Source organism: Papio anubis, chromosome 9 (genome assembly GCF_008728515.1).
Source record: "Papio anubis isolate 15944 chromosome 9, Panubis1.0, whole genome shotgun sequence".
Taxonomy (NCBI): Eukaryota; Metazoa; Chordata; class Mammalia; order Primates; family Cercopithecidae; genus Papio; species Papio anubis.
Genome location: NC_044984.1, coordinates 118,201,698 through 118,226,958, shown reverse-complemented (window position 1 = coordinate 118,226,958; position 25,261 = coordinate 118,201,698). Strand labels below are relative to the sequence as shown.

At 44.7% G+C, this 25,261-nt stretch overlaps 1 protein-coding gene across 4 annotated transcripts in view; it reads right to left on the bottom strand.

The window, feature by feature from the left end:
• Positions 1–25,261, bottom strand: part of DNAH10 (dynein axonemal heavy chain 10) — a 175,747-nt gene that overhangs the window by 130,078 nt on the left and 20,408 nt on the right. For all 4 annotated transcript variants that reach the window (XM_031650880.1, XM_031650881.1, XM_031650879.1 and 1 more), the window contains exons 7-18: positions 23,920–24,077; positions 23,015–23,245; positions 21,270–21,460; positions 19,180–19,378; positions 16,780–16,974; positions 11,833–12,003; positions 8,822–8,998; positions 5,960–6,085; positions 4,949–5,121; positions 3,864–4,015; positions 1,501–1,665; positions 597–804 (exon numbers count right to left, since the gene is read on the bottom strand). In XM_031650880.1, the coding sequence (XP_031506740.1) occupies positions 597–804; positions 1,501–1,665; positions 3,864–4,015; positions 4,949–5,121; positions 5,960–6,085; positions 8,822–8,998; positions 11,833–12,003; positions 16,780–16,974; positions 19,180–19,378; positions 21,270–21,460; positions 23,015–23,245; positions 23,920–24,077 (2,146 nt within the window). The remainder of the gene's footprint in view (positions 1–596; positions 805–1,500; positions 1,666–3,863; positions 4,016–4,948; positions 5,122–5,959; positions 6,086–8,821; positions 8,999–11,832; positions 12,004–16,779; positions 16,975–19,179; positions 19,379–21,269; positions 21,461–23,014; positions 23,246–23,919; positions 24,078–25,261) is intronic.

The following is a 25,261-nucleotide window of genomic DNA, read 5'->3' as shown; positions in this document are numbered from 1 at the left end:
GGATTTCACAGGCTGGTTTCCTAGAATGATCCTAAACTATCAGCCTTACACCCAGAACAGTCTGTGGGCCACCAACGCGATGGGGTCCAGGCACTCAGCTTCCAGCTGGCCTGGCTGGGCTGCTGACGGTGAGGCCCAGGAGGGAAGGGACAGAGTCTGGCGTGTCAGAGGCTGGCACATGCAACAGGCATTCAACACGCACAGACCGCACTAGCTAGGGGTCGACTTGAAACCAGCAGAAGAGGGAATAGGTCGTGTGTCCTTCACGTCTGTCACTGTCAACATGAATGGGGGAGTCCTCTGGGATTCTGGTCAGTATTGAGTGACAGTGATTCTCTGCTGCCAGCTGAACACAAGCTCACAAGTTTCAGACAGCTGAGGTGGGGAGAGGGATCCTTTCTTTTCTGGAATGTTGAGGGTCCTCACAAGATCATGAAGGTCATCCCTCCACTCTGTGAGTGCCCTTCAGCCAGAAAGCCATGTGACCGTCCATCTGATTTTCATTCTCCACCTTGCCACCCCCTCTAACTGTCCATATTTGTCAACTGTTTTAATCTACACACACCATTTTAAAACATGTGACAAGATGGACTTACTTCAGAATGAGCTTTGTCAGGACCTCATAAATTTTCTTTTCCCAGTATTCGTAGTAGGAGGCCAGCCTGGGGGCCTTGCCTGTGTTGGTGTGGACGACCAGGCCCTCAACTTTAGTCAGCAGCGGTCCAATGGCAAGATACCACCGAACCATGTGGTCCACGTCTCTGGCCCTTTCTCGCTCAATGTGTTCAAAAAATTCCTTCACACCTAGAGAAACAGACGTCTTTTAGAGCTGTCCATGAACACAGGGAAGGACAGCACTGAAAAGGCAATCCAAACATGAGCTGTGTGTCTTAAAAACAACAAAACCAGCCTCCAACCTTGGCCCAAAGCAGAACGCAAGTCAGTATCAGAACACACGCTAAGCAACAAATCCATGACAACCAGCTACGTCCATCCAGAAGGTGGCTTTGATAGCTTTGGCAATCTTGTTTTTCTTCAATTCCTTGTTGACATATCTTGAATTCCTTTTGGGCTAGTCTAAGACCACTTAAAGTATCTTTCTTGAACAAGTAAATGTGAGCCCATAAAAATCGCAACTCGCTTTACTGTTACAAAGTTATCAACAAAGTACCATAGGCTTTCACAGCTGAGGTGGGAGGATCACTTGAGGCCAGGAGTTCAAGACCAGTCTGGGCAACATAGTGAGACCCCATCTCAGAAAACAAACAAACAAACATGAATTGGTTAAACTAAGCAATATAGAAAACATGACAAAAAGTAATAGCTACCCATGATTCTTTCAAGTAAATGACTGAGAGCATTAGAAATGGTTTTATGCCATTCATGGAATATACAAATATATATGTGTATTTATAGATACATATATATATACACGTGCATGTATATACAATATATTTTTTCATTAATTCCATAACTGGAGAGCCCAGAAGTCAGATCTACCTGGGAGTTCTTCCTCGCTTTTAGCAGCTGGATATTTAAAGAGATTTATGGCCTCTATTAATGTCAGCCTGGAAGAAATGTCATCTGCATTCTTATGAATCTGGTGGACGAGAGACTCAAATTTCCCAATGGCCTGTTTGCAACCAGTTATATAGTCACCAATACCTTTGAAGAAAGAAAGAAAGACATTTGGCTTCCAACCCTGTCTTTCTACATCCCCCCTACCAATGTCTGTGACATTAATACTGGCATCCCTTCCTAGGAAAGACCCTGCTCATTCCAACCCCTTGGGTCTTTGGGGTGACGCAGATCCACTTTGAACCCTAAGGCACTGGGACAAGGACTCTGGAGCCCAGAATCAACCAAGCAATGCATTTCTTCTATTCAAATGTTACACAGTCCTGGCTGCAGCACCATGGGGAGAAAGGGACTATCAACCATGCTATCTTCTCATTGCTGGAGCTCTGTGAACCCTCCACTCCACACCACCTGCCTGCAACCTCCTCTGGCCTGGAGCTTAGATGAACAGCAAGAACATGAACAGTGAACTCGGGCTAAGTACTTATGATCAGTCTCACTTTATAAAAATAAAAACCCCAAAATGGATCACAGGCTGTGAAACACGATAGTACGACCTTTTCAGAAACAAAAACCACAGGCGAGAAAAAAACTTATGATTCTTAGACTCGAGAGCAAAAGTAGAACCCACTAAAGGAAAAATGGATACGTTGGACTTAGTTGAAATGTAAAGCTTTTGCTCTACCAAAGGCCCTCCTATAAGAAGGAAACGAAAAGCTACAGAGAAGGGGAAAATATCTGCAAACCACACATCCAATAAAGGACGAGTATCTAGAGTATACAAAGGATGCTCAAAACTCAACAGTGAAGAAAACAAACAAAAGACAGAAAAAGACAAAAGACAGAAAAAGACATGTTGCTGAAGAAGCCACACACTTGACATACTTGTGCTTATTAGCACATGAAAAGATGCTCAACACCATTAGCCATTACAGAAGTCAAATCAGAACCATGAGGTATCATGACACAGCTATCAGAAGGCCAACATTAAAGAAAAAAAAAGTGACAGCAAAACTGGGCAGGATGTGGAGAAACCGAGTCACTCATCTATGGATGATGGAAATGTAAAATGGCACAGCCACCCTGTAAGACAGCATGACAGTAAAACAAAAACAAAAACAAAAAAAGGCTGAGCGCGGTGGCTCACACCTGTAATCCCAGCATTTTGAAAGGCTGGATCACTTGAGGCCAGGAGTTCGAGACCAGCCCGGCCAACATGGCAAAACCCTGTCTCTACTAAAAATACAAAAGTGAGCCAGGAGTGGTGGCAGGCACCTGTAATCCCAGCTACTTGGGAGGCTAAGGCAGGAGAATCGCTTGAACCCAGGAGGTGGAGGTTGCAGTGAGCCGAGACTACACCACTGCACTCCAGCCTGGGTGACAAGAGCGAAACTCCATCTCAATACGACAACAGTAACAACAATCTTAAACTAAACACACAACTACCGTGCAACTCAGCAACTGCACTCCTGGGCATTTATCCCAGAAAAAGTGAAGACTCATGTTCACACAAAACCCTGTATACAAATGTTTATAGCAGCTTTATTCATAAGAGCCAAAACTGGAAACAACGTAGCTGTCCTTCAAGAGGTGAAAGGCTGAACAAACTATGGTACATTGATATCGTGGAGTATTCTTCAAGAATCCACAGACTGTTGACACATGCAACAACAAGGGCAGATCTTTGAAGACTTAGGCTGAGCAAGAAAAGCCAACTCAAAAAAGGGCTATATGTTATCTCATTTATATAACACCCTGAAATGACAACATTAGAGAAACTGAATAAAGATTCCTGGTTGCCAGGGATTAAGGAGAGGGCAAGGTCGGGAGGGAAGTGGCCTTGACAGTACTCGCTGTGGTGTGAAGATGCTCTCTATCTCGACTGTATCAGTGTCAGTGATCTTCTAGTTTTGCAAGACGTTACTACTTCGGGAAAATGACTAAAGGTTACAAAGGCTCCCTCTGTAGTAATTCTTAACAACTGCATGTGAATCTATAATTACCTCCAAATTGAATTTTTAATTAAAAAAAAAAAAGTAAAGGTGACCTTCTTTTTGGAGAAATGTGCTTTGGGTCTGCAGAGTGTGAAAACGTCACCCCTCTTATCTTCATCCCAACGACAGCCTGGAGATGAGTTCTAAGTTCCACAATGTGTATTTCTTAACCCTCAAAAATTGTTAATTGTGTCTATAAACATATGAAAATGGTAATTCAAATAAAACAACCTAAAAGAATCACTTTGCATCCCCAAGTGTAAAAGGCAATCAATAGATGAATGACGTTACCCAGTGAGTTCCAGTTCAACCTCTTATATCCAGACCGAAACACTCGGAGTAGCTCCTGGGAATGGTCGTTGAGAAGCACGGACTCTGCCTCGTTTAACGTTCCTATGAGCGTGTGATAATGATCCAACATGCGCTGTATCCCATCTGTGTACCTGCACACAACAGGAATGTCATAAACCTGAGGAGACCACCTTTAAGTTCATCAAAAGCTTTTGCAGTCAAGAGATTACAAAAGACCATGGTCTCAATCAAGACCAACCTTGACCAAGAGATTTGCAGAAATTTAAAACATCATGCTTCTCATTAACTTTCTTTTTTGGAAAATATTGGTTACTTCTCATTGAAGATGTTATTTATATTACATGAAATAGGTTTACTATTGTTGATCCTTTGATCCTTATTTTAAACTTTTCTTTTTTTTTTTTTTGAGATGGAGTCTCGCTCTGTTGCCTAGGCTGGAGTGCAGTGGTGCGATCTCGGCTCACTGTAACCTCCACCTGCCAGGTTCAAGCAATTCTCCTGCCTCAGTCTCCCAAGTAGCTGAGACTATAGGCATGAGCCACCATGCCCAGCTAATTTTTGTATTTTTGGAGACGGGGTTTCACCATGCTGGCCAGGCTAGTCTTGAATTCCTGACCTCATGATCCGCCTGCTTCGGCCTCCCAAAGTGCTGGGATTACAGGCGTGAGCCACCGCACCCAGCCCCATATTTTAAACTTTTCTTAGCTTCAATTTTTTTCTTTTATTATTTATTTATTTATTTATTTATTTATTTATTTATTTATTGGATACAGGGTCTCGCTCTGTCTCCCAGGCTGGAGTGCAGTGGTGCAATCATGGTTCACTGCAGCCTCAACTCTCCCAGGTTCAAGGAATCCTCCCACCTAAGCCTCCCGAGTAGCTGGGACTACAGGTAGTACCACAACGCCCAGTCCTTAGCTTCCATTTCTAACGTGGTAAGAATTCATCAGGATAAAATCCACAAAAACAAAAACTTTCGGAGGGGTCCTCAATAATTTTTAAGAGTGTAAAGGGGTCCCAAGACCAAAAACCTTACTGCTAATTTAAGAGAAGAATGTTTTTACCTAAGGAATTTGTCTTCCTGGAGCGCAACATTTCTTGCTAATTCAGGGACAGTGAACCCCAGCTGCTCTAAGTACTTCGTTTCATTAATAATCTCCCTGAGAGCAGGTGAAAAGTTGATTGCAAAAACAGCTCCCCTTTCTAAAGTCAAAGGCTCCTCCGCAGCGGTGGAAGACTGTGGAAGAGACATTCCATCAGCACGGCCAGGACAGTCCCAGAGACAGTTGGATCAACACAACCCATACCAAAAGTGAACATGAAAAAGATCAACACTGGGCCCTTGATCCCCAACAGACGGGGGTGCTGGCTGGAACTGGCTGGAATATGTACTTTGTTTGGTGAACAGAGATTTTAAAGAATCAATTCAGTCGCCAGCATTTGAAAATGGAGCAGTTTCACCTAAAAATCCCTTCTGCCTTGAAACACTGGAAAATCTGACATGGAACAGTTGCCTCTTTGGTTGGATCTGAGCACACCTGTTCCCTAGGGGTCCCACCTGGCCCCCTCCACTTGCTTTGGTCCCTACATCAGGATTTCAGGAACCAAAGACCTAAAACTGCCAGGCCGCATCTTTCCTCCCTACTGGCAGGTGTTCATTCATGGAGCATTCGCTAAGTGCCAGGCCCAGCGCTAAAGAAGAGGATGAATCGGGGCATTTTTCTGCAGGTTAAAGACGGCCAACTGTCAGCTCTGTTTCATATATGACTCAACCAGCCCTTTGCTTGTTTACATCATCTGATTTATAAAACACATTTCATAAATGAGGAAACGGAGGCTCGGTGTTCAGCCACTTGCCCAAGGAGTCAGTAGGGCTGCCCGTTTCCAGCCCACGTTCTAACCATGGCATCGTGCCATCTCCACTCTTTCCTTTCTCCTCCCTCCCTAGCCCTTCCTTGTCCTTGATTCTGGAAAGTGACCCAACTTCATGAATGTCAACAAATCAAGCCTTGAGAAAATGTGGCAGACGCCATGGTCTCACACGGCAATCTGGAATGAGGGCGTGGGCAGCGCACCTTGGTCAAAAGGCTCTTCTTCATGAGGGCCGGCAGCACCTGCTCCGTCGCTTCCATCCACTGCTCGTACTTCCTGTCTTCATACTCCTTCATCGTCTTACCCACTTCCAAATATTTTTGTTTGACCTATCAAAGAATTCAAGCAACTGTCATTTTTGTCCTTGAAAATAACATTTTTCATCTCGTTCTACACAATTTATATAAATTATAAATATAATATATAAATTACTATACATAAACATTTATTTTTATATACTTTTTTTTTTTTTTTTGAGACAGAGTCTCACTCTGTCGCCCAGGCTGGAGTGCAATGGCATGATCTCAGCTCACTGCAACCTCCACCTCCCGGGCTCTAGCAATTCTCCTGACTCAGCCTCCCGAGTAGCTGGGATTACAGGCACACGCCACCACGACCAGCTAATTTTTGTATTTTAGTAGAGATGGGGTTTCACCATGTTGGCCAGGCTGGTCTCGAACTCCTGACCTCAGGTGATCTGCCCACCTTGGCCTTTCAAAGTGCTGGGATTACAGGTGTGAGCCACTGCACCTGGTCATTTTTATATAATTACATGTGAACTTTTTTTCATATCTCTCTACATAATTTTGTATACATAAATTACAAATATAATAATTAAAAATTGTTAATATAATAAATTATTAATATATAGTTATATTAAATAATATAATATAAAAATATATTAATATTATATATAAACACATTCTGAAAAAGGAAGTCGATAAATTTTCCCAAAGCTTGGAGAGTTGTTCTGCGATGGTGATATAGCACGGATCTGTGTCCTCCCCAGATCTCATACTGCACTGTAATCCCCAGTGTTGGAGGTGGAGCCTGCTGGGAGGCAATTGGATCATGAAGGCGGAATTCTAGTGAATGGTTTGCACCACCCCTCTTGGGACTGTCCTGGTGATGCTGAGTGAGTTCTCGGGAGATCTGCTCATGTGAAAGTGGGCAGCACCTCCCCCTTCACTCTCTCTTGCTCCCGCTCCCACCATGTGAGATGCCTGCCCCCACTTCGCCTTCCGCCATGATAGCGAGTTTCCTGGGACCTCCCAGGAAGGCTACGCTTCCTGTACAGCCTGCAGAACTGTGAGCCATTAAACTTCTTTTCTAACAAATTACCCAGTTTCTTTATAGCAAAATGGACTAATATCGTTGGTATAACTTGAAATTTAGGTTGACTGGCAGCCTTCTGCAAACTACAGTCCATGAACTGCCTTGGTCTATACCCATGAACTAAGAACAGCTTTTACATGAAGAGAAGAAAATGATTTAGATGATTAAAAGGAAAGCAAAAGAACAATAATGCTATATAACTCAAGAAAACGATATGAAATTCAAATTCAGCATCCATAAATAAAGTTTTATTGGACACAGCCACACCTGCTCATAATGTATTATCTAGGGGATACTTTATTGCAACAATGACAGGTTGAGTCATTGCAGAGAAATTGTCCAAACCCCTAAAATATTGACTATCTGGATCTTCAAAGAAGTGGCTTAGCAGCCTCTGCTGTATAACAGATAAAAATCAATGGGCTAGGGGGTGGGATCATATCGAAAAGATGGTAGGCATCCTCCAATGAAGCTGAAAATTACATACAGGAAGAAGCCCACATGACCACAATCTGGAAGATGTCCTATCTATTAAGATGCCAAAGAGAAAGAACACAGGCCAGGCGCAGTGGCTCACGCCTGTAAGCCCAACACTTTGGAAGGCCGAGGTGGGCAGATTGCTTGAGCTCAGGAATTTGAGACCAGCCTGGGCAGGCAACATGGTGAAAACTCATCTCTACAAAAGATACAAAAATGGGCCAGTCGTAGTGGCCCACACCTGTAGGACCAGCTACTCAGGAGCCTGAAGCAGGAGGATTGCTTAAACCCAGAAGGTCAAGGCTGCAGTGAGCTGTGATTGTGCCACTGCACTCCAGCCTGGGCAACACAGCAAGACCTTGTCTTAAAAAAAAGAGCAGCCAGAAGCATGATGGCTCAAGCCTGTAATCCCAGCACTTTGGGAGGCCGAGGCGGGCAGATCTGAGGTCAGGAGTCAGAACCCAACTTGGCTAACACAGTGAAACCCCATCTCTACTAAAAATACAAAAAACTAGCCAGAAGCTGGTGGCAGAGGCCTGTAGTTCCAGCAGCTACTCGGGAGGCTGAGGCAGGGAGAATGGCATAAGCCTGGGAGGCAGAGCTTTGCAGTGAGCTGAGATCCGGCCACACCACACTCCAGCCTAGTGACAAACAGAACTCTGTCTCAAAAAAAAGAAAAAAAAAAGAAAAAGAGGGAACACAAAAGATAGTTTAATATGAGCACGAATGCAAGGATAACAGAAAGACCCTCTAACTTACAGGCGTGGGTCTGAAATTGAGCTGCTTCTCAAATGAGCCACTCTACATAGCCTGCTGCACGGCAGCAGCAACCTGATCTAATGCTTCTGCTGGATGGGATCGGGGAGGGCAGCCAGTCTAGGATTAAAACATCAAATACAGGGCCAGGCGCGGTGGCTTACACCTGTAATCCCAGCACTTCGGAAGGCCAAGGCGGGCAGATCATGAGGTCAGGAGATTGAGACCATCCTGGCTAACACGGTGAAACCCCGTCTCTATTAAAAATACAAAAATAATTAGCTGGACGTGGTGGTGCATGCCTGTAGCCCCAGCTCGGGAGGCTGAGGCAGGAGAATCGCTTAAATCTGGGAGATGGAAGTTGCAGGGAGCCAAGATTGCACCACTGCACTCCAGCCTGGGCGACAGAGCGAGACTCCATCTCAAAAAACAAACAAACAAACAACAACAAAAAACATCAAATACAAAAGGAGCCAATTCTAGCAAGAGCAACATACCTCCTGTCCTCGATCGCTGTCCAGTATCTCCTGTACCTCTTGAAATCGGAGGATGGTGTGCTTAATCCGAAAGAACAGAGATCGTTCCCAGTATATCGCACCTGCTACTGGAGGGTGGTTCTTATACAGTGGTGGATTTTCAAGGTTCTGGACAAAGATTTTATTAATGATGTCAATCTGAAAAGCAATCAAATGTCTTCTGTAAGTGATAAACATCGACAAGTTAGCCAAGAAAGATGAGATTTGAATGTATTGATTGATTGATTGATTGAGACAGAGTCTTGCTCTGCCGCCCAGGCTGGAGTGCAGTGGTGCCATCTTGGCTCACTGCAAGCTGTACCTCCCAGGTTCACGCCATTCTTTTGCCTCAGCCTCCTGAGTAGCTGGGGCTACAGGTGCCCGCCACCACGCCCAATTTTTTGTATTTTTCAGTAGAGACAGAGTTTCACCATGTTAACCAGGATGGTCTCGATCTCCTGACCTTGTGATCTGCCCGCCTCGGCCTCCCAAAGTGCTGGGATTACAGGCATAAGCCACTGCGCCCAGCCAATATTTGAATATTTAAGGAAACCAAAAGTGGAATGTCAAAAAATATTCTAAGATGCAGAATAGTGTTTTCACTGTTTACTTATTATTTACTACTTTTTCTTATGCTCTGTAGTAATCTGTTTTGTTGTTGTTGAGATGGAGTCTTACTGTGTTGCCCAGGCTGGAGTGCAGTGGCGTGATCTCGGCTCACTGGAACCTCCGCCTCCCAGTTTCAAGTGATTCTCTTGCCTCAGCCTCCCAAGTAGCTGGGATTACAGTCCCACGCCACCACACCTGGCTAATTTTTATATTTTTAGTAGAGATGGGGTTCCACCATGTTGGCCAGGCTGGTCTTGAACTCCTGACCTCAGGTAATCTGCCTGCCTTGACCTCCCAAAGTGCTGTGAGTAGAGGCGTGAGCCACCAAGCCTGGCTGTAGTAATCTTCTTTAACATATGCAATGCTCCAAATTGCCTTACAATTACAGAGCATAACCACTGGGTATATTGGTTTGATCCAATTATTAGAAATCCTGAAATCTGTTCTAGACATGACCAAGTGGCAGACCTTTGGATTTTTTTTAATTTTTAGGTTTTAATTTTTGTGGGTAAAGTATATATATTTATGGGGTATAGGGCATGTTTCGATACAAACATGCTATGCGTAATAGCCACATCATGGAGAATGGGGTGTCCATCCCCTCAAGGACTTATCCTTTGTGTTATAAATAATCCAATTAATACTCTTTTAGTTACTTTTAAATGTACAGTTAAGTTATTATTGACTACAGTCACCAGACCTGTGTTTTTAAAAGAAGCATGTCTGAGCTCTCATGAGGGTAATTAGGTGTGGCAGGCACAATGATGGCCTCCCAAAGATGTCCACATCCTAATCCCCAGAAGCTGAAAATATGTAATGTCACATGACAAAGTGGAATTATGGTTGCAGATGGAATTAATGTTGTCAGCCAGCTGATCTTAAAATAGAGAAATTATCCTGAATTTTCTGGGGAGGTCCTATGTAATCACAAGGGTCCTAAACCAGGAAGTGGAGGCAGAAAAGGTCAGAGTGATTTGATGTGAAAGTGACCACTGCTGGCTTTGAAGACGAAAGGGATTCAGGAACTTCTAGAATTTGGGGAGGGCTACACACTGAATCATCCCTAGCGACTCCTGAAAGGCACACAGCCCTGCTGACACCTGGCTTTAAACCCAGGGGCACTCATGGCAAACTTTTGACCTCCAGAACCATAGGAGAATAAATCTGTGTTATTCTAAGTCACTACATCTGTGGTCATTAGCTCCAGCAGCATTGAGAAACTAAGACATCAGGAGACCACCTTAGGCCTTTTGTTATACTACCTTATGCTCATCTAATCATTCCACATATTCTCATTTTGTCTTCTAAATAAGATTATAAGCATTTTTTTCTTTTTTTTTTTTTTTCTTTTCGAGACAAAGTTTCGCTCTTGTCACCCAGGCTGGAATGCAATGGCGCAATCTCAGCTCACTGCAACCTCCACCTCCCAGGTTCAAGTGATTCTCCTGCCTCAGCTTCCTGAGTAGCTGGGATTACAGGCACCACCACCATGCCTGGCTAATTTTTGTATTTTTAGTAGAGAGGGGGTTTCACCATGTTGGCCAGGCTGGTCTCGAACTCCTGACCTCAAGTGATCCACCTGCCTCGGCCTCCCCAGGTGCTGAGATTACAGGCATGAGCCACTGCGGCTGGCCAGCATTTTTTTTTTTAAGACAGGGCTTCATTCTGTTGCCCAGGCTGGAGTACAGTGGCAAGATCATGGCTCACTTGCAGCCTCGACCTCCCTTGGCCCAGGTGATCCTCCCACCTCTGCCTCCCAAGTAGCTGAGACCATAGGCGTATGCCACCACACCAGGATAATTTTTGTATTTTTTGTAGAAATGGAGTTTTGCTATGTTGCCCAGGCTGGTCTCCAACTTCTGAACTCAAGCAATCCACCAGCCTCGGCCTTCCAAAGTGCTAGGATTACAGGCATGAGTCACTGTGCCCAGCAGATTATAAGCATTTTTTGGTCTATTTCTCCAACTAGATACTGACTTCTTTAAAGGCAGAATCCGTGTTTTGTTCATCTCTCTATCTCTGTGCCTAACACCATACTTGAGATATGCGAGCACCAGGTAAATTGTTCCGAGTTAATTATAAATACATATATGATCCTTGGACATGGTTAACTATGATTACTATTATTACCATGATTATTATTAACCCATACAGGGCCCACCACAATGTGAGTAAATCATAATATACTTAATTCTTATTGAATTTTTCCACTAAATAAACAAACCCACTTTGTTTGGGTTACCTGTATTATGTAACATGCTAATTTGGGGAAATTCTAGTTTCTCTGAATTCAGATGGGAAAGACAGACAACAGTGGAATTCAATTGTTCACATTTTGCCAAGTGTATTTTTAATGCTATGGCAGCTATCGATTTTTCAATTACCTCTTTACAGTACTGTGCAAGAATATCATTAAATTTCATCATCATTTGTCGATTAACAGCCTCCCGTGAACGAATGTGCTTAAATTTTAAAAGCATGTCAAATGCTGCTTCAGCGGATCGAAGCGTCTTAAAAGATTCATCAATAAAATGTTTTGCTTCTTTCTCAATAACCTGCAAAAAAATCAAGAAAACAACCTTCATACCCCTGTAATTATCCTGCCAAAATAAAGTGGCAAGAAATGAGAGAAAAAAAAACTCAGTGGCTTGGGACAGATTTCTACGGCACATTAATGGAGGCTGGTATCCAATTTAAAGTGGCAGACTGGTTATGTTGATTTCCTGATCTCGCTCCCCAACCAGTTGAAAGGTAAAGGAATTTTTTAAAGTATTAACTCATATAAACAAAACATACGGGAGAGAACACAACAACAGAGGAGATAGTTCAGGAATTTTAAGTAAGGCAGGGCAGGGTGCAGTGGCTCACACCTCTAATCCCAGTACTTTGGGAGGCCGAGGCAGGCAGATCACGAGGTCAGGAGATCGAGATCATCCTGGCTAACACGGTGAAAACCTGTCTATACTAAATACAAAATACAAAAATACAAAAAATTAGCCAGGTGTGGTGGCGGGCACCTGTAGTCCCAGCTACTCGGGAGGCTGAGGCAGGAGAATGGCATGAACACAGGAGGTGGAGCTTGCAGTGAGCCGAGATTGCACCCCTGCACTCCAGTCTGGGTGACAGAGGGAGACTCCCTCCCAAAAAAAAAAAGAAAGAAAGAAAGTAACTAAGGCAGGTAGTTACAACCTAATGCTGAAAATAGGGTGCACAAGTGAGTCCCTGTTTATTCCTTGAAGACAAACTCCAGAAGGCTTAACATTTGGAGGCACTGGGCCCCAGGAAGGGGGTCAGTGTGCATGAAAGTGAGGGGCAAACAGGGAATCCCTTTCTCACCCTGCACAGTCAAGCCACTCTGCAGCCTCAATCCCTCCCATTCTCACTCCATTCTATAAAAGAGTGGAAGATTAGTTCTAGAAAAATTAACTCAAGAATAACATCAGACTTCTAATATTGGAAGCTAGAAATCAATAAAAAAAAACTTCAAATTTCTAAAGAAAAGTTATTTTCAACTTTGAATTCTATACCTGTTATTTCAGAATTCATACATACAAGACTCAAAAAATATATGTCTCATGAAACCTTACTTAGGAAGCTACTAAATGTGCTCCAGCAAAATGAAGGAGTAAACAAGGAAAGAGGAAGAAGTGAGATCTAGAAAATAGAAAATCCAACACAGATGAGAGAAAATAGGAAGTCTTAGGGTCCTAGACTGCTTTGTAACAGGCTTAAAAAGCAAACAAGCTGGCCAGGTGTGGTGGCTCATGCCTGTAATCCCAGCACTTTGGGAGTCCGGGGTGGGTGGATCACTTGAGGTCAGAAGTTCAAGACCAGCCTGGCCAACATGGTGAAACTGTGTCTCTACTAAAAAACACAAAAAGTAGCTGGGCATGGTGGCATGCACCTGTAATCCCAGCTACTCAGAAGGCTGAGGCAAGAGAATCACTTGAACCTTGGAGGCAGAGGTTGCAGTGAGCCAAGATCTCGCCATTACACTCCAGCCTGGGCAACAAGAGCCAAAACTCGTCAAGAAAAAGAAAGAGGCCGGGCGCGTGGCTCGCCTGTAATCCCGTTATCTCTTGGGAGTGCCTAGAGATGGGCGGATCAACAGGTCAGAGATCGAGACCATCCTGGGCCACCACTCTGCGGAAACCTCGCCCCTATTTCTAAAAAATTACAAAACTTAGCCGGGCGCTGTGGCGGCTTTCAGTAGTCCCAGCTACCTCCGGGAGGCTGAGGCAGGAGAATGGCGGAACCGGAGGCGAGCTTGCAGTGAGCCGAGATCCGCCACTGCACTCCAGCCTGGCGAGCAAGACCCGCCTCAAAAAAAAAGAAAGAAAAGAAAGAAAAGAAAAGAAAAGAAGAAAAAGAAAAGAAAGAAAAGAAAAAGAAAGAAAGAAAGAAAGAAAAGAAAAAAGAAAGAAAGAAAGAAAGAAAGAAAGAAAAGAAAAAAGAAAGAAAGAAAGAAAGGACAAAAGAAAGAAAGAAAGAGAGAAAGAAATAGAGAGAGAAAGAGAGAAAGAGGAAAGAAAGAAAGAAAAGAAAGAAAGAAAAGGAAGGAAGGAAGGAAAGAAAAAAGAAAGAAAGAAAGAAAGAGAAAGAGAAAGAAAGAAAGAAAGAGAGAGAGAGAGAAAGAAAGAAAGAAAGAAAAAGAAAAGAAAGAAAGAAAGAAAAAAGAAAGAAAGAAAGGGAGAGAACAAGCTAGACTAGAGTAGGAGGACAGTGAGCTCTGGGAGGAAGGCCTCTAGGTAAATAATGGCACTGATATATTTTAAGTATTTAGAGCCTGCTATTGATAGGTATGTGACAGAGATATTAAAGAAGTTGGAAAAAATTAACAATGGGTACATAAATAACCAGGCGAATAAAAAACAAAAGCAATTATTAACTCCAGGAAAGTTGAAGGGTTGGCCAAGAAAGGTATTGTAGTTTTGATGGACTTCCCAGCTCAGCAGTGAACAATATTTGCATAGACATAATAAGTAAACACTAGCCATTAATTTAACTAAAAGTTATGAAGAAACTGTGTTAGATGACAAAGAGGCAAATGGGATTAGGAACGGGAGAGTCCAGCCTGTATCTACTCTGAGAAGTTAACAGAAGCCTAAATTAATAAATCAGGAAATAACCACATCGGCTTATTCTTAAAAAAATATGGGGGTTAACAACAAAAGAAACATCTAAAATTGTGGAAAATGACAGCAAGAATGAGGAAGGAGTTAAGCATGGGCTGCTTTTTCTTATTATGAATCCTTCAGTATCACTTGATTAAGTGACTTTGATGAAAAGTCCAATTTATTTGGGAGGCTGAGGCAGGAGGATCACTTGAGGCCAGGAGTTAAAGACCAACCTGGGCAACATAGTGAAACCTCATCTCCATTTAAAAATTTTAGAAATTAGCCAGACACATGCTTGTGCTCCCAACTACTTGGGAGGCTGAGGTGGAAGGATCACTTGAGCCCAGAAAGTTGAGGCTGCAGTAAGCCAGGATTACACCACTGCACTCTAGCCTGAGCAACAGAGCAAGACCCTGTCTCTAAAAAATAAAAGATAATAAAAGAAAATCAAAAAAGCTTCAACTGAAAAAGCAAATAACACTTAAAATAGCAGCTGATAGGCCGGGCACGGTGGCTCACACCTGTAATCCCAGCACTTTGGGAGGCTGAGATGGGCGGATCACGAGGTCAGGAGATCGAGACCATCCTGGCTAACACGGTGAAACCCCATCTCCACTAAAAATACAAAAAGTTAGCCAGGGGCAGTGGCGGGCACCTGTAGTCCTAGCTACATGGGAGGCTAAGGCAGGAGAATGGTGTGAACCCAGGAGGCAGAGCTTGCAGTGAGCCGAGATTATGCCACTGCACTCCAGCCTGGGCGACAGAGCGAGACTCCGTTTCAAAAAAAAAAAAAATAGCAGCTGATAAAATTAGATACTGTTAACATGGTAATGTCTATATAACCAAGTAGAACTATCTAGGGTTTTCCATATAAAAAGATGCTGTGAGGTTATAAAAACAACTGTGTAAGACATAAATAGGGATGCTCCTAATCATGCTTCCTACATGAGACTGAAAAGGTGAGCACGATGGGTCACTCTTCCTGCTGTGGGAAGTGAAATCTGATTCTCAGCTGCAGCCTCTCTCTGATGGACTCTGCCTCCCCAGCACCTCAGGTTATCACCTCCTATATCATCTCCCCACTCTCTGTTGTTCCCTAGCCCAAGCAGCCTATGCTGTAGCCAGAGAAATCTTCCTGAAGTATAAACCTTGATTTTGTTTTTTTCACTTTTTTTTTTTTTGAGACAGAATCTTACTCTGTCCCCCAGGCTACAGTACAATGGTGTGATCTCAGCCAGCTCACTGCAACCTCGACCTCCCAGGTTCAAGGGATCCTCCCCCCTCAGCTCCTGAGTAGCTGGGACTACAGGAAGGAGCCACCATGCCTGGCTAATTTTTTTTTTAAGTTTTTTTGTAGAGATGGGTGTCTCATTAGGTTGCCCAAGCTGGTCTCAAACTCCCGGGTTCAAGCAATCCTCTCTCCTCAGCCTCCCAAAGTGCTGGCATGACAGGCATGAGCCGCTACATCTGACCTATAATTCTGGCTATATCATTCCTTGGTCAACCACCTTCTATGGTGCCCTATTGCCTACTGAAGTAAGTCTCCTTCCTCACTCTAGTCCTGTTTGTTCATCACCAATTATTCACCCAACCCATCTTTCTAGCTTGATTTCCCTCTACTACCCATATGTGTTATGCCAAACCCCTCTGTTTGCTCTGCCTCGGACAATTCCTGTTTTTCTCAGGTCTGTCACCTTCATTTACACTGTTCCTCCCACTTGAAACCCCCTCCGCTGTCTCAGCCTCCTTCCTCGTCCTCATTTCCCCCGTTCAAAGCTTCCCCAATCCCAAAGGTTGTTTCCAATCGGCTCTCCATGCCCTCAGTCTTCTGACAAAACACAATTCTCAAAACCTCACAGGGTGCTTTGTGATTCTCTTGCCATATCTGGTTTGTAGTGAAGTTCACCTAACTTCACTCCTAGACAGGTGAACTTATATCGGACAAAACAAACTTTGTAGAAATGCTACCGTGTCTAGCTCAACTTAAACTTATCCCATGGTTTGGGTGTGGGGACAAAGAAGATTGAGGAATGTTCATTTTTACCTTATGCACTTCTGTATTGTTTTTGTTTTTTACAATTAATAAGCAGGTATTACTTGTGATTTAAAAAAAAAAAAAAAAGACCCTAAGCATCACCAAATAACCCAGCAAATTTAACACAGAGAAAACGTGGTGTCCACTCCCAAGATGGACTCAATAGATGGGTCACTTGCCAGAACTTCAATCTTGAATTCATCCATCACATATTTCCAGAACTGGGAGGACTTGATGCTGAAGGGGTCAAAGGTCAGGTTTTCCATGGGGGTGACTAGGCCGTCCACCCTGCACAGGACATCGTCAATGCGTTTGGGGTCCCCCGTCACTGCCTTTAGTTCTGGACCAAATATGTTATAAAATTCCTCCAAAACCTGTCCAATCAAACGGAACAATGAGGAGATTACATATGGGTTTTCCTGTGAATATTAGAACTACATATGGATAGCATATCTAGATTGACCTTGGGGCAAGAATCATGTCACACAGTAACCTCCTCCCTGACTAAGCCCTTCAGTACTATGCCCAAGGCACATAGGATAGATCCGGGTCTGCGCCTGTCTGTTCCTCCCTGCATTGCAGCCACCCACGCCTTCCTCCAAGGCCATATCCCTTTCTGCCTCAGGGCCTTTGCATTTGCAGTGGAAAGTGCTTCAGGGAGGCTGAGGTGGGCATTTCAGTTGAGGCCAGGAGTTCAAGACCAGCCTGGCAAACCCTGTCCCTACTAAAAATGCAAAAATTAGCCAGGGGTGGTGGTGCATGCCTGTAATCCCAGCTACTCAGGAGGCTGAGGCAGGAGAATCACTTCAACCTGGAAGGCAGAGGTTGCAGTGACCTAAGATCGCGCCACTGCACTCCAGCCTGGGTGACAGAGCGAGACTCTGTCTCACAAAGAAAAACAAGAGGTGAGATGATAAGCCACTGAGGTAGTTCTGTGCAGCGTTTCCACTGTTCTGGTAACAATGAAATACCCGTGCACACACTAGCTACGGTGATTCCACACAGAGGTTAAATTGTTTTTGTTTTTGTTTTGAGGCAGAGTCTCGCTCTGTCGCCCAGGCTGGAGTGCAGTGGCATAGCTCACTGCAACCTCTGCCTCCTGGGTTCAAGCAATTCTCCTGCCTCAGCCTCCCAAGTAGCTGGGATTACAGGTGCCCGCCACCACACCCAGCTAATTTTTGTATTTTTCATAGAGACGGGGTTTCACCATGTTGGTCAGGCTGGTCTTGAACTCCTGACCTTGTGATCCACCCACCTCAGCCTCCCAAAGTGCTGGGATTACAGGTTTGAGCCACTGCACCCAGCCAAAAAAAGCTTTATGTTTTTTATTCTTTTTTTTTTTTTTTTTTCTTTTTTTGAAGCAAGGTCTCACTCTGTTGCCCAGGCTGGAGTACACTGGCGTGACCATGGCTCACTGCAGTCTCAACCTCTCAGACTCAAGCCAACATCCCACCTCAGCCTCCTGAGTAGCTATGACTACAGGTGTGCACCACCACACCTGGCTGATTTTTGTATTTTTTATAGACAGGGTCTTGCTATGTTGCCCAGGCTGGTCCCAAATTCCTGGGTTCAAGGGATCCTCCCACCCCAGCCTCACAAAGTGCTGGGATTACAGGTGTGAACCATCATGCATCATGCCTAGCCTACCTGAATTCTTTTTACAGCATTTTTTTTCCTGCCCCTGAGCACAGGGCATCACTTCCCTCCAGTGCGGGGCGCTGCCACACCACAGCCGGCCCTGCTTTGCACTCACTGTGGTTCCTCTAGCAGCAAGACATCTGAGTGCCCAGAACACAGTGAGTTCTCCATGAATGTATTTAGAACGAAGGGGTGGGTGACCCTTCAGGAGACAAGGGCCGTGGCTAATTCAATTGGCCACTCGGCACTTTGTCTACTCATGGAGTTCCGGGAAGACTGGGCCTGGCTTAGGGAGAGAGTGAGAGAGGTCTCAGACTGGCCTCCAAGGGATTCCGACATTTAAGGAGAAGACAGAGGAGGGGAGCTTTGCAAAAGACATGGAGAAGGAGTGGCCAAAAAGGTCAAAGGAGGTCGGGCGCGGTGGCTCAAGCCTGTAATCCCAGCACTTTGGGAGGCCGAGACGGGCGGATCACGAGGTCAGGAGATCAAGACCATCCTGGCTAACACGGTGAAACCCCGTCTTTACTAAAAAATACAAAAAACTAGCCGGGCGTGGTGGCGGGCGCCTGTAGTCCCAGCTACTCGGGAGGCTGAGGCAGGAGAATGGCGTAAACCCGGGAGGCGGAGCTTACAGTGAGCTGAGATCCGGCCACTGCACTCCAGCCTGGGCGACAGAGCGAGACTCCGTCTCAAAAAAAAAAAAGTCAAAGGAAAGCCAAAAAGCAGGGGTACGGAGGAATGTCAGGGAAAGCAACAAAAAGTTGCAAAGCTCTGGTGTACTCTGGTCCATTCTAGTATATGCCGTATGTTCTTTCTTTGAAGGGCTTCTCCCTGCCAGGCCCTTTCTGACGCCCAGCTCCTACCTGACATGGAGAGGGCCACTGTCAAACGCCAACTGCCTTCCATGGGGCAAATTCCGCCGGCCTTCGCCCAGCCCCTACCTGCAGAATGTCGGACAGGTCCTGGCAGATGGTGGCCATGTAATCCGTCCTCTCGAACAGCCGCTTCCGGTCAAACTCCCACCGAGCTTCCCTCCCCGAGGCCTCTATCTTGGCCCGGGTGTCAAAATAGGCCTTTTTCCACAGCTTGAGGGTGTTCCTGGCGTCCAGGGTTTTGTTTTGGGCACTCGCTCGATTTTCTCTGCGAAGCCAAGAGATGCCGTGATGGGAGAAGGCTGGAGCTCCGGGTCCTGGCCGCGCTACCCAGCTGGGCAGCCAGTGTCAGGGGAAACTCTGACCCGGGCGCCCCCCGGGTTCACGGCCTCATCAGAAAAGGCGGAGGGGGCGAGAGGCTGCCCTGCCCCATGTGCAAGGGCAGGAGTCCCAAGCTGCGAGGTGCCCGCGGCAGCCGCCAGCCAGCGTGCAGGGCCGGGGCCGCCTGGTGACCTCGCTCCCTACACCAGAAGGGGCAGGAGGCCTTGGCCCCAGGCCAGAGGTCAACAGCGGCAGCTGCAACAGGGCGCAGGACAATGCCTCCCTTTGGGTAACTAATTCACCTATGCAGATAGATATAAATGGAGATCCAGCTATACAGGTAGATACAGAGAGAGAGATCGGTCTATATATAGATATGGATACATATAGATATAGATATCTATAGATAATAAAAAGTCACACAGTGTCTGATTCCATTTATATACTATCTATATAAATACATATACATAGACATGGATACCTATCTGTAGAGATGGATGGAGATAGACATAGATACCTCTCTGTATAGATAGAGGTAAATATAGATATCTATCTAGAAACATATAGACAGATCTACATAGATATCCTGATAGATCTGATAGATCCTGATAGATGATGAGATAGATATAGACATAGGCACGATCTCGGCTCACCGCAGCCTCCACCTCCTGGGTTCAAGTGATTCTCCTGCCTCAGCCTCCTGAGTGGCTGGGACTACAGGCGCCCACCAAAACACCCAGCTAATTTTTCGTACTTTCAGTTGAGACAGGATTTCACCATGTTGGCCAGGCTGGTCTTGAACTCCTGACCTCAAGTGATCCACCCACCTTGGCCTCCCAAAGTGCTGGAATTACGGGCGTGAGCCACCGTGCCCGGCCTCATCTATATAGATATTTTTGAAGAAAATGAAAAAAGTTATCTGTCTCCCTCAGCATTCTCTATCATCCCTACACCCTCAAAGGTGGTTCAACCTCAGCCTCAGTCTCTCCAGGTACACCTGGGGAAGAACGTTGCAGTTAAAACAAAATTTCATATAGATATAGATGTATATGTGTGTGTACACACACATACACAAATGTACGTGAAACGAAGTGTATCTCCATACAATGGAATATGATTAAGCCATAAAAAGGAATGAAGCACTGATCCATGCCACAATGTGGATGAACCTTTAAAACATGGTGCTAAGTGAAAGAAGTCAGACATAAAAGTCACATAGTGTCTGATTCCATTCATATGCAAAAGACCCCACGCTGTATGGTTCCCAGGACTAGGGCAATTAGGGAGAGGTGGGGAGTGACTGCTAAAAGGCACATGTTTTCTTTTGAGGGATGAAGAAAATGTTCTAACATTGATAGTGGTTATGGCTGCACAATTCTCCGAATATACTAAAAGCCAGTGAATTGTACTTTTTTTTTTTTTTTTGAGACAGAGTCTCGCTGTCTCACCCAGGCTGGAACGTAATGGTGTGATCTCCACTCACTGCAACCTCCGTCTCCCAGGTTCAAGCAATTCTCATGCTTCAGACTCCCATGAAGCTGGGATTACAGGCATGCGCCACCACACTCAGCTAAGTTTTGAATTTTTAGTAGAGATGGGGTTTCACCATGTTGGCTAGGCTGGTCTCGAACTTCTGGCCTCAAGCAATCTGCCCCACCTTGGCCCCCCCAAAGTGCTGGGATTACAGGCGTGTGCCACTGCGCCTGGCCATAGAAGCCAGTGAATTGTACATTTTAAGTGAGAGAATTATATGTGAATTATAGCTCAATAGAGCTGTTTAAGATCTAAAAAGTTAAAAGTGAAAACAAAACAAAAAAATGAACGCTATGGCTTCTTACTTGAACAAAGTCCGCAGGTTGACCACTCGACAGACTCTCTCGGCGATTTCCCAGGCGATGCGCTCCATGAGCGGAATCATCCTCTCGTCTTTGTTGTAGTGTCGGGAGATGATCCACACCATCCGCAGGGCACTCATCATGGCGGGGATGGTGTCCAGGACCACGTGGAAGCCAGACCCATGCGTTATGTTCTGACCAAGAGAGGAGAGAGCCACACAAGAGCCCTTAGCCTTGGGGTCCAAATAGTTTCATAAAACAGTAAGCATGCAAGAAGTTTCACTCTTGTTTTTTTTTTCTTTTTTTTTGAGACCAAGTCTGGTGCCCAGGCTGGAGTGCAATGGTACAATCATGGCTTACTGCAGCCTTGACTCCCCTCCGGACTCAAGTGATCCTCCCACCTCAGCCTCCCAAGTAAGCTGGGAATGCAGGCATGCGCCACTACACCGGCTAATTTTTTATTTTTATTTTTGTAGAGATGGTGTTGCATTATGTTGCCCAGGTGAGCAGACTTTTTTTAATCTCTTATAATAATAACTCAAATAATGGGCAAAAGATTAAAACAGACATTTCACCAACAATATGAAATTGACAAGAAGCACGTTAAGTACATAAAAAGTTGTTCAGTCTCACTAGTTGTTAAAGAAATGCAAATTAAACCACAATGGCTATTATCAGAAAGACAGACAATAACAAGTGGTGGTGAAGATATGGAAAAACCAGAACCTTCGTGTATTGCTCTTGAGAATGTAAAATGGGACAACCACTTTGGAAAACAATCTAGAAATTCCTCAAAAGGTTAAACGGTTATCATATGACCCAGCTATTCCACTCCTATGCATAATACATGAATAATTAAAAACATACATCCACACAAATCCTTGTACAAGAATGTTCGTAGCAGCATTCTTCATAATAGCCAAAATGCAGAAACAACTCAAATGCTCACCAACTGATGACGAGAGAACAAAATGTAGTCTATCCATGCTATGGAATATGATTCTGCCATAGAAAGGAATGAAGCACTAATACGTTCCTAGCTACAATACAGGTGAACGTTGAAAACATGATGCTGAATGAAAGAGACTGCACACAGGATCAGTCCTGCATGGCCCCCTTATATGAAGTCCCTAGAGTAGTCAGATTTACAAAGACAGAAAGGAGAACAGAGTTACCAGGGACTTAGGGTAAGGAAGAAGGGGGAGTTAGTGTTTAATGGACACAGAATTCCAGTTTGGGAAGATGAAACTGTTTTGGAAATAGTGTAATGGACACATAGCATTGTGTATGTATTTAGTGCCACTGAACTGTACGCCTAATAGTGGTTAAAATGATAATATCGTGTCATGTCTATTTTATCACAGTTTTTGAAATGCTGAGGTTTTTTTCTGAGACAGGGTCTTACTGTGTTGCCCAGGCTGGAGTGTAGTGGCGCAATCTTGGCTCACTGCAACCTCCATCTCCCAGGCTCAAGCAATCCTTCCACCTCAGCCTCCTGAGTAGCTGGAATTACAGGTGCACACCACCAAACCCAGCTAATTTTTGTATTTTTTGGAGAGACAGGGTTTCACCATGTTGGCCAGGCTGGTCTCAAACTCCTGAGCTCAAGCGATCTGCCCACCTCATGCTGGGATTACAGGCATGAGCCACTTCTCCTGGCCAAATGCTGAACATTTTTAAAAGGGAAATTAAATCATAGGAAATCCCTTTGACAGAGCTGACTGCAAAGCGCAGCACACCCAGCGTACCTTGAAATAACGCTCCACGGTGGAGAGAAAGCGCACGTTGTCTGAGGCCTCCGTGTGGAGCTTGAATAACTCGGTGAACACTGGCTGCAGGTTAGCCACAAGCATGGAGTCGGATTCCTTGATCACATCCAAGACTTTTCTGACTATTGGAAGCTTTGTTTGTTCATGCAGAGCACTTAAAGTTGCATTTCTTTCCCTCCAGAATTCAATTTCAGCCAGAGGGCCTTTACCCTGAGAGGTGAAACGAACACACAAAGAACTCTCATCATTAGTGCGGAGTGGACACTTTGGTGGTTTCTCAGCATCCGTTCCTTTCTGTCCAATCCTTCAGGGTCTTCAGGGGTGGGCTCTCGACCCAGCATGGTCCAATCAGAGTGAATCTCCGGGCTCCAGCTGGGAATGCTAGAAGCACCCTCTGCTTTCCTCCGGACGATGAGGTGTGCGGATGTGACGCCAGAAACTGCTGCAAGGCAGCCAGCCTAAGGAATGAAGCTCCCCGGCCCCTAGAAAGGAGTCTGGAACTGAGAGATTCAGAGAGAAACCTAGCCAGAGCCCTGATCAAACTGGACCTGAAGGCAACCCTACCTCTGGACTTTTCCATTATCTGAGCCAAGGAATTTGCTTTCTTAGCTGATCAAACTGAGTTGGGTTTCCTGTTTTGCGCAGCCCAAGCTTCCCGACTGATCTAAAGTGTTATCTTTATCAATCCAGGCAGTAACCTGGTAGCACATTAACATCAGAAAGCCCAGAAGTGGTATTTTGGGTGTGTTTATTTTGATGGCTTAAGGAAATCATAAAACAGTAAGAAAAGATGCCAGACGATGCAGACCCCAGACTCTGGGCTCTTTCCCAGCATGGTAAGCATGACCTGGATCGGGGCTCCCTGAAAGCCCTACACAAACTACCTGAGGTGTCTTCTTCAGTTGGCCCTCAACCGCTATGGATATCTGGTTCAGCCAGTTTATCACACACTGCTCCAAGATGTCAACAGTTTCCGGGTCAGCTGCCAGGTCGGACACCTCTCCCTCCACACTGATGGTTGGCATTTCTAACTTGATCTCACCTAGGAAAATAAAAGCGATCAGTCAGTCACTCGTTCAGGAAAAATGATTACAAAGAAAAACATTCAAGTTCACCGGCTGGGTCTTCTCTCAAGCTTCATCAGTATAATAAGATCTGATGCATCCCCTGTCCTGATAATATCTGTATCTCATTCTCTTTCATTAGAATGCAATTCAAATATTTTAGATAATTGTTCCAGCGTTAAGCTTGATCAGAATGATTTAGTTATTTAAGATGTTTCTGAGTTTACAACCTAGTGACTTCAATTTTTAAAAACTTGAACAAAGAACCAGCAGATATTTTAGATAACCACTAGCCTGAAACAGTCAGTCAAAGATAAATCAGGGGAAAAATGACATCAGGGGAAACTGAGATAATGTAAAGAAAAGGAGAACAGGCCAGGCACGATGGCACGCACCTGTAATCTCAGCACTTTGAGAGACCTAGGCAGGAAGATCACTTGCGGTCAGGAGTTCGAGACCAGCCTGGCCAATGTGGCAAAACCCCCCTCTACTAAAAATACAAAAATTAGCCGGGCATGGTGGTGTGTGCCTGTAATCCCAGCTACTTGGGGGGCTGAGGTGGGAGGATTGCCTGAGTTCCCAGAAGGTTGAGACTGCAGTGAGCTATGTTTGTGCCACTGCACTTCAGCCTGGGTGGCAGAGTAAGACCTTGTCAAAAAAAAAAGAAGAAAAGAAAAAAGAAAGGAAAGAAAATAAAAGAAAGAAAAGGGAAGGGGAAGAGAGGGGAGAGGAGGCAGGGCAGGGCAAAAGGAGAACATTTCCAAAAGGAAAGCCCAGCTATTTGTCTCAGAGATTTGAGACATATGGCATCCATCAAATAAGAACAGGATGCTATGAAAAAAAAAATACAATCAGAGAATAAGAGGTCTTAAAAATTAAAAATATAATAGCTGATATGACTGGCAATCAAATGTTGGTAACATAGAAGTTGAAGAACACTCCAGGAAAGAATACAAAGACAAAAAGATGAAAAATACAAGAGAAAAGATAAGAAATAGAATCTCCAGACATGCCTCCAGCAGGAATTTCAGCAAGAGAAAACAAATAGTGGAGGAAAATGTCAAGAGAATTTTTCAGTCTTTGGACTGAAAACACCCACTGAGTGTTTAAAAAATGAATGAAAAAAGTACCACACACAGACCCATCATCCTAACATCAAAAC